Source organism: Seriola aureovittata, chromosome 10 (assembly GCF_021018895.1).
Source record: "Seriola aureovittata isolate HTS-2021-v1 ecotype China chromosome 10, ASM2101889v1, whole genome shotgun sequence".
NCBI classification, from domain to species: Eukaryota; Metazoa; Chordata; class Actinopteri; order Carangiformes; family Carangidae; genus Seriola; species Seriola aureovittata.
In genome coordinates this window covers 16,151,350-16,177,852 of record NC_079373.1, presented here as the reverse complement: position 1 = coordinate 16,177,852, position 26,503 = coordinate 16,151,350, and the positions used below count along the sequence as shown (strand labels likewise).

Sequence of the window (26,503 nt, the reverse complement as noted above, 5' to 3'; positions counted from 1 at the left end):
CCTAAATGACATTCGTCTAAATACAGACACAGGTAAAATAACTGTCCTGAAATTGCTAGACCTTTCCGCATCTTTTGATACTGTTGACATTAAATACTGCCAGACAAATTACAAAACGGCGCAGGACTCTCAGGAACAGTCCTCACATGGTTCAGGACCTACTTAGGGGTTGTTTTATCTCTATCGGCACTCATTAATTAGTGAAAACCACTACGCCATATTGAGTTCCACAAGGATCCATTCTTGTGCCCCCTCTGCTCAACCTGTGTATGCTCTCTCTTAAACATATCTTCCAAGAGAACAAGGTGGCTTATCGTAGCTATGCAGATGACATGCAGATTTATTTAGCTAGCTCACCAAATGATTTCAGTCCTACTCTTTGTGTTTGTGCCTTGAAAAGGTGAATGGCTGGATGCAACAAACCTTCAATTGTTTCAACCCAAGATTCAGAGAAACTTATTCATGCCTATATATCCTCCAGAGTTGACTATTGCAATGCTCTCCTCACTGGTTTACCAAATAAGACCATTAGACACCCACAGCTTATTCAGAATGCTGCTGCTGGGGTCCTAACTAAAACCAAGAAAAAAGAGCATATTACTCCAATTATCAGGTCTTTGCACTGGCTTCCAGTTAATTAATAGTTGAATTAAAATTTTTACTCATTGTCTACAAGGCAGTAAATGGTCTGCGTCCTAAAAATGTTTCTGAAATGCTTGATAAGGCTAATAGGATCTGCAGGAGCTGGTCAGTTAGTGGTACCTATGCTGCTCACTACTGGAACCAGCTCCCAATGGATATCAAATCTGTCCAAGCGTAATTTGCTCCTTCTTGCTGTCTTCATTTAATCTTGCACTTGAATTAGATATTACCTGTTTTATAATGCGTGTTTTTATACTGTTTTCTTATGATGCTTTTTACTTCTACCTTTTTATGCTTCTATTATTTCTGTGAAGCCCACTGAATGACCTCTGACCTCACATCCATAAACAAACATGTTTTCTGCCTTCCTCCCATCGCAGGCCTTTGCACATTCTGGTGTGTAATGCAGGAGTGTGCACTCAACCCTGGAGCCTGACGGAGGACGGGCTGGAGTCCACCTTCCAGATCTGCCATCTAGGTCACTTCCTCCTTGTCCAGTGCCTACAGGATGTGCTGCGCCGCTCGGCCCCTGCTCGTGTTGTGGTTGTGTCTTCAGAGTCTCACAGGTAAAGAAAATAAACTAGGCAGCTTGACTAGTTTGGTATCAATATGTCTACATGGTCTCAAGAGAGGACTAGAAAAATTAGGCTTTACTTTAGATAGGATTTACCTATCTCAGTAAGTAATAAGCATGACCTGTGCATTTTTAAGACAGAATACTTATCATCCCAATTAATTCTTAATAAGAAGGTGTTTCTTTTTCCAGTTTATCACATGTATATACAGTATTTCCGCAGATTTGAGATAAGCTGCCCCTGGAAACTATAAACATACATGAATTAAGCTAAACTAGGTTAAAGTCATTTAAGACAACAAGCTCTAAATGTTTTTTTGAGTTTGGCTGACCCCAAGTAAGTAGGAAAAATAGCAAAATGTAATCGCATCAATAACAACATTTCTAATGTGTGATTATTAGCTACAAAAATAAAATTGACTTGACACCATTCCAAATATTCCAAATATTATAGCACACACTACTCTGGCATCTTCAGTTTTCTAGAAAATATAGTTTCGTATAAGCACTGCTTTGCTCGACAGTCAATAGATGATGAGATAACAGGTTAACATTTTGATGACACCTTGTGCTAATATACCTTCCAACACTCTGGGGACATAATTGCTCCTGAAACAACTTTTCAACTCCAGTCATGCTGTTACAGCCGCTACATTGGCTAGTTTTCACCACAAACTGATAGATCAGACTTAATGCGTATTGTCAAACATGACAGCCTCACTCACTGAAAACTCATTTCCCTCCGCACACTGTCACTATGAATTAAACGTATCATCAACATGATGGATGGACTTATCAGCTAAAATTTACTTTGATCAAGTATCTGCTCCTTTCTGTGTGACCCCCTGACTCAGCCCCTTTCTTCCTTCTTTTCCCTCTCTCTGCCATCTCTTGTTTTTCGAGTCTGTCTTTTTTGTCAAGCAACTCTGCTCCATAGGCTTCTGTTTTTCCTGTCATACAGTAGACAAGCATGATGTCTTGCAGGGATCTGTGAGCCCAGCCCCTGAGCCATGTGTTTCAGAGTCAGTATGTGTGAGTGTGTGTGTGTGCAACATTGATCCTGGCTTCACTCAGTCAGACAGCCAAGCAGAGTGATTGATTGGAGCTCTGCAGAGTGACCTGAGACAAGGAGAACATACGCAGAGTTATTCTAGCAGATCAAACAGCAGCACTATTACAGGGGCCCTCATATGAGTTATGTTATACAGACTGCCATGCATGAGAGGACAGGAGCAGCGGAGGGGATGGTTTAACGCCCAGATTCACTTCGGGTCATACTGCTGTTACACGCTGTAGGAGGAAGAGAGAGTGAAGGGAAATCTTATTGAAAGAAAGCATGTCATGATGTAAGTATTGACAGAGTTTGATTGATGCAAGACTTTCCTACACAGTAAGAACAGTGTGTTCACACAAGTTTTGGTGGTGTAAAAACTGTCAGGCTGCTATTGAAACAGGCAAAATGTGTAAAATTTATACACATTGGAAAGCCAGAAATGGTCAGGTATTTTCTTCTCTCTTTGCCCTGCAGCTCCCTCTCTCCTTTTCTGCCTCCCCGCCACATATATTCACCTTTCCTTCTCTCCTCTGCAAGCAGCAATGGCTTTAACCCCTTCAAAGAGGGCTTAAGCAGGACTAGAGAGAGTCAGTTACACAGTGACACAGACTAGAGGGAAGAGAAGAAGGAGGGAAAATAGACAATATCTCATATTACATCTTCCATTCTGTCCACCTCATTCCAGACCTATATTACATCTTTTGAAGTTGCTCCCTTTTGTGTTTGTGTTATTTTCAGTTTCCGCTGATTTCCCCATTTATTCACTTAGCCTCCCCTCACAAGCGTGTGTGACCCCTGACCTGGCAGCATATTGTATTCCCTAAGCCCCTTGTCCGCTGGTAAAGTATTGACCTATAAGGGACAGGGGTGGGAGAGATGGACACGCCGGTAATGGCTGGACACTTTATCAGTTTCCACCATAGGGGCTTACTGTGGAATTGGCCCAGTACAGGTTTACTTTGCCCTAGTACTGCATCAGATCTGGTCTGATCTGATCCTTAATGTAATTACCTTTGATAGATCTAAGCTTCAACTTTGGCTCCATACTTTTATGTACAGACAAGATATTTTTGTTAACTAAAATCTTTATATATCATTATGCAAAATTGTGTGGACCATCTGGCAGGGTAATCCATTGATTGTAATGTCACTGTAAAACCTCCTTCAAATGTAACTTTAGTATAACATGTGAACATATTTGGAAAAAAAAACAAACTCCCATTTGGTGCTGTGGCAATTGATTTATCAACCTCTACTTGCTAAAGTAGTTATGAAGTTGCAGCACATGAAATGAAAAGCCTGCAGATGTTGTAATTTAGCCAAGCAAGGATGTTGCGGAAGGCGACAGTAAACAAGAGGCAGCGAGCTTGTAAAATCACAACAAGGAAACCAGGTGACATTTTGATTGGTTGTTTTCTAATGACTGGATTAATATGTAGGATGTGTTCCGCCGGTTTGGAGCCTATCGCTCTCTCTCACACACACACACACACACACACACACACACACACACACACACACACACACACACAGGGAGTGTAGTTTTCGTGTCCGTGTATTGTGATGTTATTGTGTGACTGCATAATAACACAACGAGTAGTGTAATGTTTAAGGGGCCTTGTCAAACATCTGGAGTTTAACAGCTCTGTCGGAGGCAATTAAAGAACATCATGTCATGTCTTTGATTTGTATGCAGCCAGCAACACACATCTGCTGGTAGAAAGCCTACACACAGGCAGACACACACAGACACACACTCACACTCTAAATACTCTTGATGTGGATTATGTTTCAGGTTCACAGACCTGTTAGACTCAAGTGGCAAGGTGGACTTAGCCCTGCTGTCTCCCCCAAAGAAGGAGTACTGGTCCATGCTGGCTTACAATCGGGCCAAACTCTGCAACATCCTCTTCAGCAACGAGCTCCACCGCCGCTTCTCATCTCACGGTGTCACCTCCAACGCAGTGCATCCTGGGAACATGATGTACACCTCAATTCACCGGAGCTGGTGGCTGATGACCTTTCTCTTCACGCTGGCCAGACCTTTCACCAAGTCTATGGTAAGGGAAAAGACAAGTTTGAAAAAGTGTTATAGAACCTTGTGACTGCGCAACCTGTAGCATGACCGATATAGCAGCATGATATATTTTTCTACATGGGAAGCAAGTCAGTGAATTCACCTCTCTATATTACAATCTTTTTTTTTTTCTGACTCTGTGTCCCTTACTCTGCCTATATATTTGTCTTGGCACACTCCTGGGAGAGAGGAGAGGAAAAGGATGGAGAGGGGTTGATCCGTTGAGTGCTGAGAGCTCAGGGAGAGTCTGGGTTTCAAAGATAGAGAGATACTCTGTGGTTTGTTTTCCTCTTCCTCTTGTCACTGTTTATTTAACTCTGAGAGCGCGTTCCCCAATCCTTTCACCAGGGTAGGCGATATTCCAGATCCTGTGTACTGTGACTATTAGGTTACAGTAAATGCACTGCGCAAACTCAGGTCTCTTATCCCGTGCAGTCATGTACTCTAGAGTACTAAGATAATAAGCTCTGTCAAATATGTTTTTACCATATACCTCTTTCCCACCAGGAAACCTGTTACCAGATATCTTCAGATGCACTATCTTAAATTCTGTGTTATATTAGCAGGCTGACTCAACCTCGTTTTGCAAAGACCTGTCTGAGAGCAGATATGCAGTAAAAGTATTTTGTCCTCACGGGCTGTCTTTGAGAGAGACAAAGAGAGGAGACCAGGTGCTGTGCTGTTGAAAAGTTTAGTCTTGATGCAGCAAAAAAATGAGATCTGCTCAGAGAGCTGACACTTGATCGTGATGGTGCCGGTTCCTTTTGTGTTTTTGGGTCAAGAGGTCCTTGATGGATTTCCCTCGGTTAACTAATCGCAGGTAAGGGTCTTTGGACAAGGAATGTCAGTCACTAATGGGGAAGGAGCTGAAGATGGTGAATGAGATACAGCTGTGTCAGATACATGTAGCCGGGCTCACCTCTACAGCGCTGGCTCTCTGGATCCAAACTACTACATAGAGCCTGCCGGCCATAGACCCCCCCCCCCCCCGTAGAGCAGCATTGGTTTGGAGTTTCCCTCACACTTTGAGAACGATACCTCTGTGCGTCTGTGTTTCATAGAGAGGAAAGCCATGACTGTCTTTTATGTCTATACACTGAACAGTACTTGTGGTCACGAGCAGGGGCTCGGGACTCTGTAGTCGTGTTGGAGGACTTCAGTGCTCACATGGGCAGCGTTGGAGAAACCTCTGTAGACGGGTGATTGGGATGAACAGCCTGCCTGATCTGAACCTGAGTGGTATTTTATTATTCCACTTCAGTGCCAGTTACACACTGTTCTTGATGAACATCATGTTTGAGTGTAACCTAGTTCATTAGCGGAATTGTATCATCTGATTGCGGCAGTATGTTTTGCTAAAGCTGCTCTCAGCAGAGAGGGGAGCTGTTAACCATAACATGGGATATTGACGGTTGGTGGAAGGGACACTTCAAGGAACTCAAACCCAACACCCTCTTTAGAGAACACAGATCCTTTCCCATCTCGCTGGTGGAGTGGAGTGGATGGTTACTGCTCAGCTCAGTTAGAAAGGAAGGGTATAACTGATTCATTGGAGGTTGTCTATTTCTGGTTTTTGATGGACTTACAAAAGGCTTATGAACATGTCTTGTGGGGGTTACAGTGGGAATATGGGGTGCCAAGGCCATTGCTATGTTGTGGCTAAAATTTCTAGGTTGAGCTGAGGAGTGGAGTGCGCCATCTCTGGTGATTCACAATTGCATCTCTTTTTGTTTTCTGCTGGTTGTGTCATTTCTGTTGTCTTCATTAGTCTGTGACCTCCAGTGCACACTGGCGAATTTTCACCCAGATGAGGATATGAATCAACTGAAGTTAATGAAGCATTTAAATTCCATACAGAAGTTCTGGTTTACAGTGTTTGCATTATAGAGTAATGTCCAGTGCATTTATGTATCGCTGTCTATGACATCTGATGATATCATAAGATATTAGCAGAATTATTGTTTAAGTTTCCTCTCAAGGTATCACACTGTGGCAATTACCTCTACAATACAGCTCAGAGTGGCAACTTAGGTGTGTGCGAGGACACATCTGCATGTCGGTGAACAGTAAATGACTACATGAACTGTATGTATGTGCGAGAGAGTGTCCGCAGCACTTGTGTGTGCTTATGAGGTGATGTAAGGTGCCTGAGGTTAATGTCCTCACACACTTTGGATATGAACGATAAAATCCAGCACTGTGATTTATCTTCATCTCTATTGTGTCCTCTGCCCTGCAAGACTTTTCAATGGATAGCAGCACTCTACCCTTTAGGCTCCACAGCCTCCTAATATATGCTTTAGTTTGACTATTACATCTTTCCATTAGCTACTCTTCATAGTTTATCAATTTAGTGTTTTCACTGAAGGGAAAATGTGATGTGTTGAAAGGCAGCGTGGTGGAGTTTTAGTGAAGCGTTATTCTGATCCATCATGTTTGACAGACACAAGGCCTCAGGCCGTCATTTGTCTCTCCTCCTTCTGACATAGGATGAGAGATGAGATGAACTGCTCCTCAGCACCTTTCACAAAATGCCAAGCTGAACATTTCCTCAATTTGACTATGTCTGTCACAAAACACTTTTTTTCCCTGCTGCTCCCTTTTTACCTTCTCGAACATTTTCCTTAGTTCTTTTTCTTCACTTGCTGTCTTGTTTCCATCTTCAAATTTGGTTTGTGTCAACTTTAGTTGGACCAAAATTTGTTAAACATGCTTTTTAATCAGATGATTTGGAAGTGTACCCTAGAGTGGATGACACTTCCATGTTCTTTGTGTGTCTAAGGGAAGGGTGTTAACGTTTTGGATGTGAGCACACAGATGCAATTAGCAGAGCGGGTTCTCTTCCAGAATGGGGCATTGGCTTTTCTACACTTGGTTAATTAAACGTAGTGTAGATGTTAGTAAATATTAAAGGACAAAGGTAGAGCTAGTAATTAAATTCTGGTGTGCTGACACAGCGATTAGCTAAAACTCATGTCTGATAAAGGCCACACACAGACACACAGCTTTACACACAGACACACACAGATACACAGGCACACCCTTAAGCTGAGCATTTGCTCTTATTTAAATCTGGGGTTGATAAGGCCCCTAAAAGTGTATCCTCTTTAAAATCCCACTCTTCACTCCTTCTGCCCCCACATTAAGGGCTTAATAAAACAGTGATATAATTTCAGTTATTGGTTGCAGGGATATGAAGATGGTATCGCTTTAATTGCTTGCGCACGCTTGCGGGATCCATGGAGATTGTTCTGGGATGCAAACATAAGCAGAATGTCGACTCCAAAAAACAATCACAAAGCCCCCGTGTGTGTTCTTGCGCAAATAACCAGCCTCTCATTTAAAACACCGGTTTGATTTATAGGAGCACAGGTGGAGTGATATACAGTTGCCCTACACGAGTAGACACACACACACACACACACACGGACAAGCGCACAACGTGGAGACTACTGAAACACCTGGAGCTACATGTGGTCCTAAATCTTTAATTTGATTGTTGTAGTAAAGGCGAGGTAATGTCACGTCAGGCCATGCACTCTGTTCTTGGTCATCCAATCCTGTTCATGCTTTCCTCTGTCATTAAATGTGCTTCATGCTCTCTTATTTTATCAGCGCTTCACTTTTACACTCCACTTTTATCTTTTGATTCTGTATTTTGTTCGCATATTACCCAAATATATTTTGACTTCCTATATTTTGCATTCTTTGTGTTGTGGATTCTACTTAAGGGAAAGAAACTTCTATATTAGCGGGGTGCACAGCCCACTCTGCTGTTGATGTAGAGAGCTGATTTCATTTTGCTGAGTTGAGAAAGGCATCTATAAAGAGCCATGACATTTTAATCAGCCAAACTATCTCTCACTAACATCATGTTCCCCTCCCCATGCCTTGATCTACTTATCAGAGATTGTGCGACCAGGCCTGTAACTCCTGTTTCTTTAATTCAGCGTGTTTAGAGTGGGAGTTTTCCCTGTGTCCTTTGGTGTGATTATCAGTGTTGAATGATCTGGCCTGCAGTGGTTTGTGAGTGTGAGAGAAACTAAGAGAGAGCGAGAAAGGCAAAAGACAGCCTTTATCACAGTTCTGCAATTTAGTTGCAGCAATTTAATGCTCAAAAATTTGATTGACAGAGATTCTGATTGATTTATTTGATGTAGATTTTCAGGCCTTTTGAGATCATGTATATGCTGTAAAAGTTATTCGATGATACACTTTGAACCAAAACTCAGGCTGGGGCACACGTTTAAAAAGCACATAATAAATTTCAGTGACTGTTGCAGTTATTAGTTGGGCAGTAACCTTTTGTGAAGTTGTCACCGTCTTGTCACGCTGTAACGCTGACCCTGTGACATTTTGTTGACTGACTGATTGCTCCCTCAAGATCAGTGTACCCTCAGGCTCTGAGCAGCTGGGCTCAGCCTATACTCATCAAATCTATACCTTAACTATAGGCACAGACAGTGCAAAGCTGCATGGAGATCAGAGTGGGCAGTGGCTCCAGTACCTCATCATCCACTATAATGGGTAGAAAGAGGGGAGGGGGTTGTTATGGGCACGGGCCTAAGAGGCTCCGCTGGCCCAATCAGACACTTTAGTCCCCCCGGGGGCCGGTTTCATCAGCGCTCTCGCCTCGTCCCATGCTTCTTAGTGTTTTAGCATGATTATTTTACCCAGGATCCTGCCTCGGGCACCAGGCCACCTTTTTACATATGCACAGGCTGAACTTTTGACCAGGCACCAGCAGTCATGGCTGTATGAGAGAAATGGTTTTTCAGTCAGGAGTAGTGGGATTGCAAGTGCCTCCTCTGCAGAGCCTTGCCTGCTGTGACCAGGAGCTCTCTGCTGCTCCTTGGGGGTTAACCCCAGAGACAGGTCCTGCGATGAAGACATCAGTATTACCATATAACAGACATGCATTGGGTTGGGGTGATCGGTGCTGTAAGCGCAACAGCCTCTGTTACTTCAGTCTTCTTTATCAGTTTCGCTCCTGCAGACAGACGTAAGGTCAGGTGCTCTATCTGCTATCTGGTGTAGCACACAGTTGCAGTGGCTCTGCTGCACACCCAGACAACCTGTGTGTGTGTGCGCGCCAGTTCAGTGTGTGTGGTGCTCAACCATGTGGAAAGAAAGAGGAGCAGAGGTCCCAGTCTCCCTGCCAGCCCCCCTTCTCCTCTGTAGGGTTAGATGAGCTGCCAGGCCCTTGTAATAGAGTCCTCTTGGATGATTAGGAGCTACACAGGGGGGGGTCAGCTCCAGTCTGACTGGAGACACTGTGTAGGTTTCTCCTCAGTGGTGTAGACAGAATATTACACATTATATCAATTGGTATGAAATTCACATACTCAAAGTGAACCTCTGATGATGCACTGATTTCCTTAAGAGGCCATGTTTTAGATCATTTTTGAGGAACTAGATATAATGAATGTGATATTCCTGCCAGACATTCCCTGCTGTGCTGCTGCACTAAGGGAGAGGGAGAGGGAGAGAGAGAGACATAGGGAGAGAAAGACGTGTTGGTGTGGCGATGGATAAAAGCATACAATCCCATTTGGCTGTATTGACATGTGTGTTCTTGCCCAATCCTGTTACTGGGATTATTGTCCACGGAGATACCATTTCATTAAAAAAAAAACAAACACACACACATGCTCAGACACGCGCACACACACACACACACACACACACACACACACACACACACACACACACACACACACACACACACACACACACACACACACACACACACTCACACTGAGTGAACAGAGATGGCCTGAGGTCTGGTTATGTGGTCCACTGCACAGGGAAACTGTGTAAATGGTTTATTGTGGATGAGTTGATGTGATGGAGAGCGTGTCTCGATCAATAAAGAACCAATCAAATGCTGACAGTCTGCTACTGTATGCAGTCAGTCATTCACCCCTCCTGCCTATGTACAGTTATACAACATGAGTGTGAAGGAGGCATGAACAATATCCCCGTTGAAAACGGAGCAAGTTGAAGAAGAAAGTCATTTTTAAGAATCAAACATTTTAAAATGGAATTTTGCTGCAGTGTGATGATCATCTTGTTGATGTTCCTTTTTCTTTATATATATTTTTGTACAGTGCATGTTTGTTTTGCCTTTACTTCTTTATAATATACTCTATCTTTCTATGATGGACTGCGTTTTGTTTGTGGTAAAAAACATTACTTAAAGGCCTTAAACCACATCCTCCCTGCTCCTCCAGCTCGAGACACCTCAGGGAGGCCATTAGGACGTCTCCCCAGCCGAGGTTGTCTGAGTCTGGGCTCAGTCTGAGTAGGGGCTGGGCTAAATTACCCCAGAGCCACAGGTCAGAGCCAGCTAGACCCTCATCGCCAAGGGACTCTCTTTCTAATAGAAGGGATCAGAACAGGCCAAAGAGCCAGAAACTGACCTGACCAGAGAGACATCCTTACTCACTTACCCTCTACTCTTCCACATTGCCTCCTTCACCCTCCGACTCTCTTACCTTTAAAACTTCAGAGCTTTTATTCCTGTGAACCTCAGAGAGGAGAAAGATGTGACCTATCACCCCTCCCTCAACAGTCCACCTCTCCTGCCCCCCCCCCCCACGCGCCCCCCCCCCCCAACTGGACACACACACACACACACACACACACACACACACACACACACACACCACTCCCTCCCCTCTTTGTTGTGACACAGAGCTGATGGACTATTTTTCAAATTGATTTCAAAAATGTACATAAGCAGCCGATCCCCTAGCCCAGATTACCTATTGATTTTTAATATGAAAAGCTCATTATATAAGCAGGAACTGCAACACAAAAAGCTAGCCAACCTTTGCATAAATCCTTTAATTGAATTTCCAGAGCCTGTGGTTCTACATTTTTTAATTAAATCCATTTCTTTTTTTAAGGGTTGCTGTGTAATTTGCATGCTGTGAAGTGGGTGCTGTCCCAGATAAAGTGCCATTGATCCTTATTAAGGCTCACCTCTGGGCTCGCTGAAAACCAACCGCAGAAATTAAATGTGCTCATGGTGCATACACTTATTGCCCGCATGATAGGATTAGAGGCAGAGAGAGAGAGAGAGGGAGAGAGAGAGGGAGTGAGATAGAGATGGAGAGAGAAGGAGTGATGGGGTAAGAGGTGGGGGGAGAGAGAGAGGAGGGGGGGTTATTATTAATAGTTGTTCATATTAATGTAATATTTCACCTTTCCTCCTCTGGGGTGAAATTGTGAAGAGCTTGTTTATACATACAGCCTAGTCTGGGTGTTATTTGGGTTCCTCATCAAACACTCTGGTCTGGTCTGTTGGTCTGTCGGGAGTTGCTGTGATTTCACAGTTTGAATGTAGCGTTTAAATCTGTTACCACACTGACATTTGTGGCTGCACGTTCACGTGTGTTTCCTGTGTTAAACCAGTTTTGCAGAAACACATGCACGTCTTCATAAATACATTTTTGCTCCTGATAATACGCTCGCGTGTACATCACTCATCTTATATCTTTCATTGATCCTTAGGAGGTCATGATTATTAGGAGGTCATGGTCTGCAATCTTCCTAAGCAGAAGGTCTTTAACTACCTATTTAGAGATTAAATGATACTTAATTTTCTTGTCCTTACCCTACTTAGCATCGGGTAACAGAGTGTGTGTGTGTGTTTGTGCGCGCGTGTGTGTGCATTTGTTTATGTGAAGGTGTAGGTGTGTGTGAGCAGTGATTTTTATCCTGCATTTGTGCTGTGTGATAGCTGGTAAAGCAGGCCTCTCCTTCCTTGTCTTCCTGTGTGGCTATATGCAGACGGTGGAGTAAATCAATAGGGATTAACCTGTGACCCCAGCCACATACTTATAGTCCAGTCCTCACCGCTCACACATCTCTCATCAGTTTCACTTAAACACTGCACCTCACTCAATAAGGCACCACACGCTAATTCATTTCAAAGATGGAGAGGCCCCTATCACAGCGGGGTCTGTGATAGGTGCACGCACGCACGCACACTCACACACACACACACACACACACACACACACACACACACACATGCACACACACACGGAGAGAGACGTTAAACAAAAAAGAATAATAATATTGACACTGAGGTAAAATCAGTAAGGCTGAGATAAATTGTGTGGCTGTAGCATCACAGACTCGTCACCAGATTGTCCTTGTTAGTGTACATTTACAGCACGCATGTAGTAGTAATAGAATGTGATGAGGGCTCCAACTAATTATTTTTTTCATTACTGGTTAATTTACTGATTATTTTCTTAATTAATTAATTAATTGTTTTGTTCTAAACAAGAAAACAAACAAACAAACAAACAAAAAAAGCAGTGAAAACGTCTACCCAGACATTCATATCGGGGAACCTGGAAGCAGTACAATTTTCTAATTTTTCTTATGCTAAAAGCAGCCAAATGATTAATTGATTATCAGAATTTCTGTCAATTCATTTTCTTTCAATCTGTTAGTTGATTTATCGATTAATAAATGAGATGAAAAAAATTCAAAACAATTTAACCCCTATAGCTCATCTGAATTTAAAATTGCCCAGATTTTGAGAAAATCCGTCTGTGGCATTACCACCACCTGAAAACAAGACAGGTTAAAGGATTGTTTTCTGCACAGCACTGAAAACTTACATTTAAGAAAATTAACAGCAGTTTGTCTTTTCAAAAAATCTCCATTACCCTGGAAGATTCAGCAAATACATGCAGTTTTTGTTTTATTTCAACCTTACTAAGACAATATAGGCAAAGGCCCAAACTGCACTGTTAGAAAACCTAAGAAGTCAGTCAGAAAATGTTTTTTGCGATTTGGGTGAACTGACACTTTAAGTGCTTTTCACATAAATCTTTCTTCTTCTAAAAATGGCCATCCCCAAAAGAAATGTTAGAAGGTGAAATTTTAGTCTGTAAAAGTTGCTTAATTGTGGGGATCTCTATCTTTCACACACACGCACGCACGCACTCACGCACGCACGCACGCACTCACGCACGCACACACGCACGCACGCACGCACGCACGCACACACACACAGACTTGCATTCTCTCCTTCTTCCTGTCTTTCTCCTGAAATATTGACACCGGCTGACTGATTGGTCTGATGTCTCTCTATCTTTTGTGTACTTGTCCATGTGAAAATGTGTGTGTGTATGTGTGTGTGTGGCGTGCACATGTGCATGTGTGTGTGTTAAGCAGTGCAGTGTCAGCAGTATGTGCCGCAAGTATTGACCCAGGCCTGTCCTCTGCTCTGACTGGCTCTTGTCCCTAACTTGTCATCTCTCTCTTTCTCTTTCTCTCTCTCTCTCTCTCTCTCTCTCTCTTTCTCTCTCTCTTTCTCTCTCTCTCTTCTCTCTCTCTCTCTCTCTCTCTCTCATAGTGGATCTTTGGTTGATCTCCTTGTGAGCTGATCAATGTTTTGCCACTTTTTCATAGTCATAAATAAAACAACAAAACAAAAAAGTCTGTTCCTCTAATTTTACTAGCTTTGTTCTTTTATTTAACAAATGTCAGTGTTAGATTTGTGTTTCCTTTGTGATAGCATTATTCTGCATGACATACTTTGCCTTAAAACACATTCATCTGATAGGGGTTAGAGATGTGAATGACCTCAGTAATGCACAGACTAGTACCTGAGAGCTCAGCAATGCTTTTAACCCACATACAGTTTCACATAATGCTCATCACTGAGTGATGGTGGAAGGTCAAATCACACACAGAGGAGGCTGCCTTTTCTCCCGGGACGACCCTAAACACTGCATGAAGAACGTCTCACTTCTCCTTCCCCTTAATGTATAAACAGACTGACGATTCCTTTCCTGTATTTCACCTTTTTTGCATTAAAAAGAAAAGCACCCCCATCACTTACATCACTTTCTCTTTCGCTTTGTCTTTTAGTGCATCTCTCTCTCTTAGGTGGGTAGAAACACACAGTAGCTCCTCATTGAAGTGTGTGTGAAGGTGCTGGCCAGAAACAAAAGGCTTTGATTTCCCTCATTTCATTTCATAATGCAATCAATCAGACTAAAACAGCTTGGTTCCTTTTCTGTCCTCCCCTAAGCAACCATCCATACATATTTACACACACACACACACACACACACACACACACACACACACACGGAGCACCTCCTAAATGTATGTGGAGCAAGTCATTCCAGTAGTGGGGACCCCCCCTTGGGGTTAGACCACTCTGTGTGTTATTGATTGCATTACTGTTGCATGTTGTGCTCAATCATGTGTTCCATGCGTCTAGCGCTGTCCTCTCCCACCTGGCCCATTAGATTAGGCTAATGCATTCAACCATTGATTAGTCATTACACTCAGACCTGATCAGCCAATCGCCTACCTGGTTCGACTCTACTTGACCCGTGAACCTTGGCTCTCGTGTCATCTCGCCAGCTCTAACACGTTAAAAACATACATGTAGCTCACGGCTCTATCTGGTATGCATCATGTCGCGGTTATAGTCGGTGCGGGCTCAGCTGAGTTCACTACCTGTATGATATTCGATACTGATAGCATTTCCACACATTTCCTAATCACATGCAACAGAGAGCTATAGATTGTATCATCGAGCACAGAACTGTTGTACCTGCCATTGATCTCAAAATTGACCATGAATGAGCTTGTTGATCGCAGCGCATAAGAGCTCCTTACAGAAGTCACAGTGAAACCATGATGCATGAGATGTTTTTGTGTGTTTTCATCTCTTTCTGCACCCACTGTTCTTCCATGCCCAGCTTCCATGAACCTGTGGTGGTGGCCTTTACTGTAATAAAGTACATTTACTCAGTTATTGTACTTTACTACAATTTTGAGTAACTTGTGCTTTAGGTGAGAATTTCTATTCAATGTTACTTTGCACTTCTACTCCTACATTTTAAGTAATATTTTTAAGTTCACTACTTTCATCTGACAGTCACAGTTACTAGTTGATTTGCAGATGAAGATTTTACATTTGAAACATGTGATCAGTAAATAAGATATGATGAATTTGAAAGATTAAACAAAGTGACATCACTTACCCCACAATAGGCTTTATACAACTTTTCTACATGTTTTACTCTCCAAGTTGTTTCACTTGACTTTGATGTGTATCAGTAATAATCATCCCATGATATTATATGTAATATCATAACTCTGACAGGGTCTGTTCTGCTGCATAATGAGATTACTTTTGCTTTTGTAGTTAAATAAACTTCTGGATATAAGACTTTTAATAGAATAAATTGCAGTATCACTATACTTAAACAATGTGCATACATTTCTCCACTGGTTCCATGTTCCTGTATGACCAAACCATCCAGTGTCAAGACTCTGACCTTGACAGTTGTGCTTAAGAAATAATAACTCCACACACACACACACACACACACACACACACACACACACACACACACACACACACACACACACACACACACACACACACACACACTCTCCTCCTTATTTGCTCTCTTCCTTCTTTTCCTCCCTCTCCTCAGTATTGAGTCAGTGTGTGAGGAATAGCTGTTTTAGGGACAGGCCCATTGATAAGTGTGTGTGTGTGTGTGTGTGTGTGTGTGTGTGTGTGTGTGTGTGTGTGTGTGCGTGCGCAGTGTGAAGCACTGAGCTGAGTGATTGGGGATAGATGTCTTTATTGGATATGAGCTGGCTACTCCGTGGCTCTGCATTAAATTTGTATTGAATTGGAAATTAATGATTGGATAATTTTATTGATGTTTCTGGTATTGAACATATAAACAAAATGTTCTTTTGAAGCATTGTGTCAGAGTTGCACCCCGGGGGGAGGGAGCGGTCCCGGTTGTGCTTAAGAAAGAATAAGTCCATGTTAAGTCCATAGTGTATTGAAAAAGAGAGCGAATGGATCGATGGGGACTTGGCGCTTGAGACACACTTTAATTGTATTATTTTCTTTCAGATTTCTGCCCTCCCATATCCATCTCAACACAGCAGTGACAGATTTGATATGTATTGCCGACATTGTCATGAAGACAGATTTGAATTTATTGAACAGTTTCAAAAAGGAATGTGTTCTGCTCTTATTGGTAGACTCATACAGGCTTGTAGTTATAGTGCAGTGTTTGACAAGGGGACTTTTTTCTTTTGTATATTCTGTAAAAAAAATTTTGCCAGTGCTTTGATGCCTTTTTGTGTACGTTAAATCAACGCTGTACCGCTGCTGCCTGGGAGTCTTCAGAATCAAACACGTACGACTTTCTCAAAGTGGAGATGGACGGTTTCTTTCGCTGTGATTCGGATGGGAACAGATCAAAGAGATGAGAGATGGAGAGACTCTGAGTGGAGGAAACTTGTTTAATTAAAATTAAGCAATGATGGGGGTGTAGAGGGATGTTCTTTGATGCGTGTTCCGGATGCACTGTACACGTTATGCAGTTATTACACACGATTTTTGTTTAAGAGGTTCCAGCAGAGGGTGGGACGGTAGGAGGTGTTGCAGACGCAGGGAAGGAGAGAAGGAAGGAGTGAACTTGATGAAGTTTCTGATTATCCCACCTCCTCTGGCACAGGGAAGAATTACTGAATGCCATTTGGGTCAGTGCTCTTTATGGAACTACATTTATGAAATACATCTCTCCCCCTCTTTCTTTCTCTCTTTCCATCTCTCCCTCTCTGTATCTCTCCCTTCCTCCCTCCCTCTCTTCTAATTGGAGATGCAATAAAGGTGTGTGGGGTCAGTGGTTCCTCAAGGTGAGGCTGCATGTGTGTCTCACTCTAATGTCCTCCTCCAGACACACGTGCAAACCAACAGAATAGTTCCCGCCGCTCCATTCTCACATTTTCTGCCTTGCTCACAAAAACCACAGGCCTAAGACCGTCGTCTGCACCTCAAATAACTTAACTCATTCTGCTCCCCTGCTCTGTGATAACTTTCTTTTAATAATATATGGCTCTATCAGTCTGTAGCTCCATGCTTCGTGCCCTGCCCTCCTCTCTCAACTCTGCTCCGTGTCCTTGTGCCAGCCTGTTAAGCCAGAGGGCACGCTGTGGGTGAATCAGAGACAGAGCTCTGCCAACACACCCAGCGGGAGAGGCCCTGCCAAGGGTGCCAAGGCCTCGGGAGAGAGAGAGGGAGAGAGAGAGAGGGAGAGAGAGATAGATGTTGGAGCGGTGGGAGGAAAAGATGGAAGTGAATGAAAGAAGATGAAAAAAGAGACTCAAAACAACAACGTCAGAAAAAGTCAAAACTGAGACTTTTGATGATGAGTTTGGAGATAATTGTAGAGTTTAAATTACAAGAGGAAAAAGAGAAGCATCATCTCTGTCATTCCTTCCCCTGACTCAGTCAGAGGAAAGCAAGAAGTTCACAATGAAGTACAAGCTCTTTGTCTGACGCCACATCACAGTAACCCAGTACCATTTGAGGCCAGTAGGGGTCATTGTAGTTCAACTGACTGAGCAGAGAGAGCCGATCAGTGAATGTGGAATGGCGGGACGGACAGCCGCGGTTCATTTGCTCTTGAGTCACAACTCTGTTATCACAGGATTTTTTTCTTCATTCTGTTGAGCTTTTTTGATAACAGTAGGATGTAATTGAGTCGCTGGCGACCTCTGCATGAGGTCTCAGGTTGTTTATGTAGGGTTGACGCACAGTGCACCAGTCACTGAAGTAAGTACAGTGTTGCTAACGGCACAGGGTTTACTGGGTCTTTATACTGGGTCTGGGATTTAAATCCCTTCCTTGTAATGTTTTAGCACAAAGTATCTGAAGTTAGGAGATAAAGGTAAAGGTTCGCACTTGTGAATGAACAACACACCACCCTCTGCTTCACCTGCAGATTGAACAATTGGTTTAGTACTTGGGTTGGTAATTTAATGTCCAGGATGAAGAGGCCTTTGCAAAATCTTTGCCTCCAGGTATTGTTCGAGACACCATTGTTGAGGAAATAATTGCAGAGTCTGTTCTCTTTAAAAGGCTTCCTCTTTCACCGGGGCTGTTGGAGTGCTGAGGAGAGACAAATTCTCTTTTTCTCGCTGAATGTCTATTCATGTTTTTTTCTTTTTGCTTCATACAGTCACACAACACACACCTCTGTTTGTAAATGTGTCGGTATGGATGTAGCCTTTTCAAAAAAAAAAAAAAAACTTCTTATTTTGTTCAACATTTTGCAAAAGGGCAACAAAAGTGAGCGGGAGCCTCGACGGTTTTGAGGTGGAATAAATGTATAAATTCTATATTTGTTGAATCTAAACTCTGTACTCATTTAAAATTCTTATTCTCCACCCTTAATTTGTTTATACAAATTAAGCATGCCACCACTGCCATTGACCTCCAGTAGATGAATATTAGATGAAGCAGCAGCCAATATGTGAATAGCTGAGTTCAGGACAGCAACGATTTTAATGGCAGTGAGCAGCCATTAACAGTATATCTGAAAATAGACAGAGGATTTTCCATAGATCATTAATGACGGGAAATCTATCCCTCTTTCCCTTCCTCCATCCTTCTTTTCTCCTCTTATTCTATGTATTTCCCTCATGTAATTTCTTTTATTTGTGCACAGTATATTCCAGTCTCATCTCACTGCTGGTTCCCACACAGCTCCGTCAGACACAGAGGCCTTCCAGGGCTTCCTATTAAAATGCACCAGATATTTGAATAGAGCCCACTAATGTCTGTTTAGTATATAATCCACGTCCCCTCCTCCCATATTCCTTGTTATTCTAGTTTAGTGCCGTAATCAAGCAGGGCTTGCCAATAAAGTTTATTGTACGGAGCTAAGTGTCAATATCACACACACACCCAGGGCAGAGAGGTCCCTTTAATTAGAATAGGAGAGAGAGGAAGCTGAGTGTGTGTGTGTGTGTGTGTGTGTGTGTGTGTGTGTGTGTGTGTGTGTGTGTGTGTGTGTGTGTGTGTGTGTGTGTGTGTGTGTGTGTGTGTTTGTGTGTGCGTGTGTGTGTCGGTGCAAACCTGTACGTGTTACGTGTGTTTGTGCATGTGTTCATATGGATGCTTGGATTTCTTTTGTTTTATTTTGACCATCGCAGACAGTATGTCGGGCCTGTTCTTTGTAAAAAATTACAGTGTGCATATGAATAAAAAATGTGATGCAGGAAAAAAATAAAGAAAAGATAAACGTGACACCAACATCAAAAATTTCAGTGCTTTTTATGAACAAATCAATTCTAGCCTTACATGACTGTCGAGCCTGGATGTTTTGAATCTATGTTGAGACTGAACAAACAATAATCCCCGCTATATGAAGTATTGATTAGAGCTGCTCCCTCTCTGTGTGGCTTTATTAAAGGTACAATTGTAAAGGTCTTTATGATGATGGTGTAACTGACGGGAGAAAACTTTCACTACTACTGTGTACTAACTCTCTTTTTACAGATGAGCCACATTCAAGGTATTCATAAACCTTTTCTTAAGTCTTCTCCAGAATATTACAATGAAAAAATGTTGACATTTTCTGCAGACATTTAATTCAGTATAATTTTTAAAAATTCAGGAGTAGAAGCCAGTTTTCATTTTTCTCTCTGGCTCTATCTCTCACTCTCCACTCTTATCTATTTTCCTATTAGGCCACTTACAAACAGCTTGGTTAATATGTAGAATCAAATTACTGATATGAATTCTTTGATAAAAGACTATTTGAGCAAGGGCAAAATTGAAAACACCTCCCACTCCTAAACACAGAGTCCCCGCGGTGGTGAGGGGCGGGCTCGCAGCCTCAATCAAATAGTAAAACACAAAACCATTTCCCATTACAATGCAAAGAGATTAAAGACAGATTAAACGTACTGTATGGGAGCCGGGGCCTGTGCCAACCACTGATCGCTGTGTACTCTGACGGGGGAGAGGAGAGAGGAAGACAAGGAGTTGATGAGACAGGAGAGGAGAGCAGAAGAGAGGAGAGGAAAGAAGGAAGGAGAGGGGTAAATGCACGGTGCGGTGAGGGAGAGCAGATGGAGGAGTAATTTGCGTGGGATGTGGTAGATGGGGGAAACATGGCTGTGTGTCAGTGCTGAGCGATGCCTCCCGTTCTGAAAGAAATCAATTTAGGGCGGGACGGGGACGCTGTGCATACAATAATTGAATATTACTGCTTACTATCTCCTTCACATGCAACCACTCTGCTCTGCACCGTGAACTGTATGCAGAAGTGAATCAGGCGGCGGAGCACGAGATAGGGGTTAGGGCAAAATATTGAAGAGGTTCAAGTGCTGTACAGATAATAAGTTGATACTCCAAATAATCTCTTCAAGTTAGTACATGATTGAGAAGAGGAGCTGCATCAGTGTGTGTGTGTGTGTGTGTGTGTGTGTGTGTGTGTGTGTTTGTATCTGTCTTTCAGACTCTCTGCCTGCCAACTTTCACTCCTCTCTCTTTTGTCCATCTGTCTGTCCTGTGTCTGTCTGTCTGTCTGTCTGTCTGTCTGTCTGTCTGTCTGTCTGTCTGTCTGTCTGTGTGAATCTGGACCCTGACCTATCAGATCTGTCGGTTCTGTCTGGGCCACATGGCATGATCAATAATCACAACTGTTAATCAATGAGCTTTTAAATAAGCATCGATCCCGCTTACAAGGTTCGCCTTGTTTATTGGTTTACATTAGGCTAAGTAACACGATCAGCTGGTCATAAGAGCAGATATGTCTTCAGAGGATCAAAAGAATCACGTGAGCGTTAATTTTCTCATTGAGAAAAACACACACACAAATTACCAATATCCAACACCGCCAACAGTCGCACAGTCTGCTTTGGAGTGGTTTTAGTGGAATGTTGTTTTCTGGTTCTGGGTTATAGTCACTGTCGGCTAAATTGCACTGTGTTTGATATATTGATTTGGTTAAAAGCCCGCAAAAGGTCTGTTTGGCACACAGCATGCACTTGTTTTCATTTTTTTACTTTTTGGACTTTTTCTTTGAGCCTTCTGCATTAAAAACAAACAAACAAACAAACAAACAAACAAACAAACAAACAAAAAACTGAGCAACCATCCATTTCCACCTGTGATTAAATAGCAAAAAGTTTTCTGTTACTGCAGCTCCCGATTAGTCCTGAATTGATTAAATGAAAGTTAATTCAATCTTTAATTTGTGCCGTATTTTCACATGGTTCTTCTGTACAAACGCTCATTAATTCTTTGAAATGATATCAGACTGCTCTGTTATACTATCATTTAATCATCTCTGAACATAATAATCATCCATATATCATAATGGATGATCAGGAAACATTTAATTAGGATAATTACTCATTAATCCACTGAAGGAGCTGTTTTGGAAGGTGCCTCGCAGATTGTTTGCACAGTTTGTGTGCGGATGAGTGTGTGCACGTGTGTCGTGTGTATTTGTGTGTACATATGCATGCAGCCTGGTCTCAGTAATATTCGTCACTGTCTGATTTACTGTAGTGAGGTTGCCATAGCAGGCTGGGATCCACTGCATTTGTCTCCATTTCTTAATGGTATCTCAACAGCTCCTACACCGTTGGCCGTTTCTCATTTTAATGACTGGAGAAATGACGGTGTGTGTTTGTGTGTGTGTTCATGCGCATGTATGTTTTTTTTTTTTTTTTCCATCAGTAGGAGACAGAAATAGACCTCGGCCACTTGGGCTGCTGTTTGTAAAGACAAAACAACACCAACAATGTTTCTTAGCTTGAGTGGGAGCTCTGATTGATGTGGTAGCGACTGCTAGCTATTGAAGTGACTACTGTTACGCTGGCAGACGTGATTGAAATTGGGTTTCTCTTCTGCCCTGCTCACACAGATGACCCCCCCCCTCCCTCACACACATATAAACACACAGTCAAATGCAGAGATGGTTCCTACAAGATCTGACAATTACAAGAGGGGCTTTTAATCAATCTGAAATGCAGCTCAGAGGGGCGAGTGATGGCAGGGGAGGAGGAAAAGGAGTGATTACTCCCTCTCAATCTTTATCTCTCTTTTTCCATCTCCTTCTTTTTCTCCCTTCCTCCCTCTGTCTCTCTCCCTTCCTCCCTTTTGCTTTTTTATGTGGTCCATCCCCTGTGATTCCAGTCACAGACTATTTAAACAACCTCCTCTCCTCACTTCCCTCTCTTTCTTCTCTTGTTTTTTTCCCCTCCCTCCTAGCGCTTCATGTTTGACTATTAGCTGACATGCACACAGGGAGCATCGCTCATCTCCCCAATTTCTCCTCCTCTTGCCTCGCTCCCACCCCTCTGCTCTTCTCCTCCTTCTCACTTCTTTCTCCTGCTCCATGTATAACTATTAGCAGACATGCTCTCAGGGAGTCTGATGAATATTTTAGCAGCCGCAGGGGAGGGGCTACAATCCTCCAGTCAGTGTTTTCCCCTCACACAACTTTACATTGCGCTGTAGGTTTCTGCACTGCACTTGAGCACACTGTGACATCAGACTCATTGTTTGGTTTCTCCAGGTTGGATTAGACTGGGAACAAGTAAGACTAGGGTTGATTGGGCTGAAGCTGGACTTCGTTATACATGCTGTACATGACATATTCCTTAATTTCAAAAAAGACTGAATAGTCTCATTTTAGAATAAAAAAGGTGTTAAAGGTCATCACAGAATTTTTTTCCCAGTGATATCCCTAGTCATAGTACCTTTAGGTTTTTGGTGGTATGGTGAAGGAAAGCAATAGTCAGACTTTGCTTGTGGCTTTCTGTATGAGGTGATAAAGTGTAAGGATAAAGACCAAGTTCTGCAGCAGGGAGAACGTGCTCTCGCCACAGCACAATTTATTTGTGCTGTATTTTACATCAAACCTTATTAGTTTACATCTGTTAAAAATAAATACAGAGTTGTCCTGTTGGACTGTTCTTCTTTTTGTTTTTTTAGATGTTTGTTTTTTATATATTGCCATGAGCTGAAATATCTTCTGCTTTTGATTTAACCTCATTACATTCTAATTCCTACTGGAGCATCCTGAAAATTTCTCAAAAAAAAATCCTTAATTAGTAAGATCATAGTCTGTCTTATCTGCATCAATTGGTGCTGAAACTCTGTAAGTCTCAGGCAGTTGTATAACATTATGTTTTTTTTAAATGCAGTTCCAGAGTTTAGTGGTAAATGCCACAATGTCTGACCAATGTGTGTATGATTATCCCACACGGGCACTGATCGCTTCTGTAGAGCTTAATCATGATCATTTTAAGATGTATATCTTTGGATTTTAACCTGTGTGGACAAAACAAGACATTTGAAGATCTTGGACATGAGCAACTCGGATGGACATTCTTCACTGTTTTCTGACATTTTATAGATCAGATGATTAAGCTGTTAATCAAGAGAAAAAAATGGCAGATTAATCACTAATTGAAATTATCCTCAGCTGGTTTTTCAAGTAGTGTGAGAGCCCACTGTAGCCGACGTCCCTGCTGTCTTAGTAACACATCTCTTACCAAAGCAACATACACCTGCACTCTCATCCCTGAACTCTCTGCCTTGTCCGGCTGACTGTGCACACAACTGGCTGCATGACTGGCAAGAAAATGACACTGGTTCGTAAACAGTTACTCCTTGCAGACTGTGTGATGTTACTTGACTGTACTGGAAACATCTGGCTCATTATTTGTCTCTTGTATATCCAGGAGTTTAGTTTTTGAAAGGCACATTTCTGCCGCTGTATATTAAATAAAACCAACTGACAGTATTTGCCTGCATTATCCTTTCGCTTGTCTTTCTCACGGCCTCACTTCCCTTTCCTCCTTTCACACCTTCCGTGTCTTGGCTCTCTGTGTGGTACAGTACGCACTGTGTGTGTGTGTGGGTGCTTTCACAGTGTGTGTGTGCGTGCATGCACGCTAATCTTTAGATGAGGGGCTGGTGGTTAAATCATGATGCATAGTCCAGGGCTGCTCTGGCCACTGTCATTAATCAGTACAGGGGCGGGGGACGTATCTGCTTTTTATCCATCTCTTAAATCAGTCACTGCAGCTATCAGCAGCCCTCCCTCCTCTCTCCCCTCCTCCCCTCCATCTCCTCCCTCCCCCCCTGCCCCTCCCCCCCACGGGCCGCTGATTGAAGTAGCATTGTTTGGGAGACAAGCGGCATTCAATCAATAGGCAGTCTCACTAAATTACCGTTTGCATGAAAAATGAAGGGCCGCCCAACCTGACTCCATTCAGCTGGGGATTTGCTGCGCTGCGTGTGTGTTGTTGTGTGCAGATTGCAGCGAGAGATAGAAATGTGTGTATTGGATGAACCGTAGGGAAGAGAGGACCGTGTGTGTGTGTGATTGTTTGTGTTTGTCAGGGGACAGAGAAGACAAAGTGGGCAGGTAATAGAAGCAGGATGTGTGTCTCTCTCCGCTGTAGTGTAGAATCTTTGGGAGACCACCTACAGCTGCATCGGGATGCAGAAGAAACGGGAGCTCGGGGTTTCCTGGTCATGTATTGATCATGGCTTGTTAAGGACTTCTGCTGTGGGCCGACGCCATGACCCTCACCCTTCCCCTTCACCCTTCAACTTTCCTTTTCACCCTTACCCCTGACTGACCTTCTCTGTCTACATCTTCGTTTATCTCCAACCTCTCCACCGTTCTGCTGAGAGGAATCCAACGATAGATCTTTCTGGATTTTTTTGTGTGGAGGCGTGAACGCATCTAGAGATAAAAAAGAGTTTCCTGGCGTGCAATGTGTGTGTTTGTGTGTAGATTTGGATGGTTGCGGTAGGCTGGAGTGAGGTCTCAGCCTCTCTGTCTGTTTGTGCTCCGCCCTGACCTCTGGCTATTAATCATCTCTAGATCTGTGTTTACCCTCAGCTCAGCTCTCCAGCACACAGGCACCTAGAGGGGCAATTAGAGGAGAACTGCCGCCCCAGCGCAGAGGATTGCCCTCCTCTTCTAGCTGCACACACACACACCCGCACAAACACACGCACACGCACACACACACGCCTCTGAGAAACAAGACCTAGCCTCACCCAGAAAGCCAGCCATAATGTTTTTATTTACTTTAAAAGCATCCTGCTGTTAATACAAGTGGCGTATCACAGTGCTGCCATTACATTTGTATGGGAGAGAGTTTGCGCATCTCTTTGTTCAAGTGTCTTATGTGTGTGTGTGTGCATGTGCGTACATGTGCGTGCATGTCTCCCGCCCCCACAGGCCATACCAAACATGCATTAGTATAAGTTGCGCAGGCTGAGACTCATCCAGTGTACATATGGTAATGGATGATGTGTGTGGAACATGTCAGCCACCTCATCATGTAAAAGCCTTCATGTACAGGAGGGAGCATAGAGGGCTGGCAGGTAGGCATTAGGCAATATAATGGCCTCTATTTTTACACAGTGGAACACAGTTGAAGAGGCGACGCTTATGAAGCTTTCAAAAAAGCAGACACACTGGGGGGTGGGTTGGGCTGGGGGGGGGGTTACAAGTGGGTAAGTGAGAGAAAAAAAATGCTTTTCAAATTGCCTGACTGTCGGACCCGTTTCTGTGCCAGTGTGTCTGCGAACAAGTGCACACGTGTATTTCTGTTTGTGTGTGTGTCTGTTTGTGTGTGTGTGTGTGCGCGCATATTTGTATCTGTGCTTTTTTTTAAACAACAAAGCCAATAATGAGCAGTCCAGTGGTGATGTGTAATCCATGCTGTTTTTATTGCTCAGATTGATCAGAGGAGTGGAGAGAGAGAGGCTTTTTAATGACCTGCTCTGATCTCTCTCCATCTGGATTGCGGTGCTTCTAACTGAAACACTGCCTGGTCCACTGTAGAGCAAAATCAGCCTCTGTAATCTTGATCATGACCAGTATTAGTGATACGTGAGATTCTTTGTGTCTCAAGGCTCAATCCTTTGGTCATTTCTCCAGATGCCAACTGAACTTTTTGAATTTTTTGTAATTACTCTCAGGGCCTATCCATAGATGCTCACACACTCACATACCTTCACCCATGTCTGAAGTTGGAGGGAGTGTGCCAGGGTCTTGTGCTGAGTGGATGTAGGCCTGCCCTGGGCCCAGGGAGGTAGTTAATCTCTGTGTGTATGACATGTGTGAGCTCAGGGTATTGTACTGTATGTTTCCCTCTCACTCAGCTGTACTTAATGTAGCCCATAAAGGCTACACAACAATAAGCTACGCCTGGCACTCAGGCCACCATTCCGCACTACACTAGCCCGCTGAGCAGGATAAATGACTCCTATAAACCTGTCACACACATACATACACACACACTG

At 43.1% G+C, this 26,503-nt stretch overlaps 1 protein-coding gene across 1 annotated transcript in view; it reads left to right on the top strand.

Moving 5' to 3' along the window:
• The window catches only part of wwox (WW domain containing oxidoreductase), a 134,308-nt gene that overhangs the window by 40,315 nt on the left and 67,490 nt on the right, over positions 1 to 26,503 (top strand). The window contains exons 7-8 of the mRNA XM_056387400.1: positions 1,023 to 1,208; positions 4,066 to 4,330. Coding sequence (XP_056243375.1) covers positions 1,023 to 1,208; positions 4,066 to 4,330 — 451 coding nt within the window. The remainder of the gene's footprint in view (positions 1 to 1,022; positions 1,209 to 4,065; positions 4,331 to 26,503) is intronic.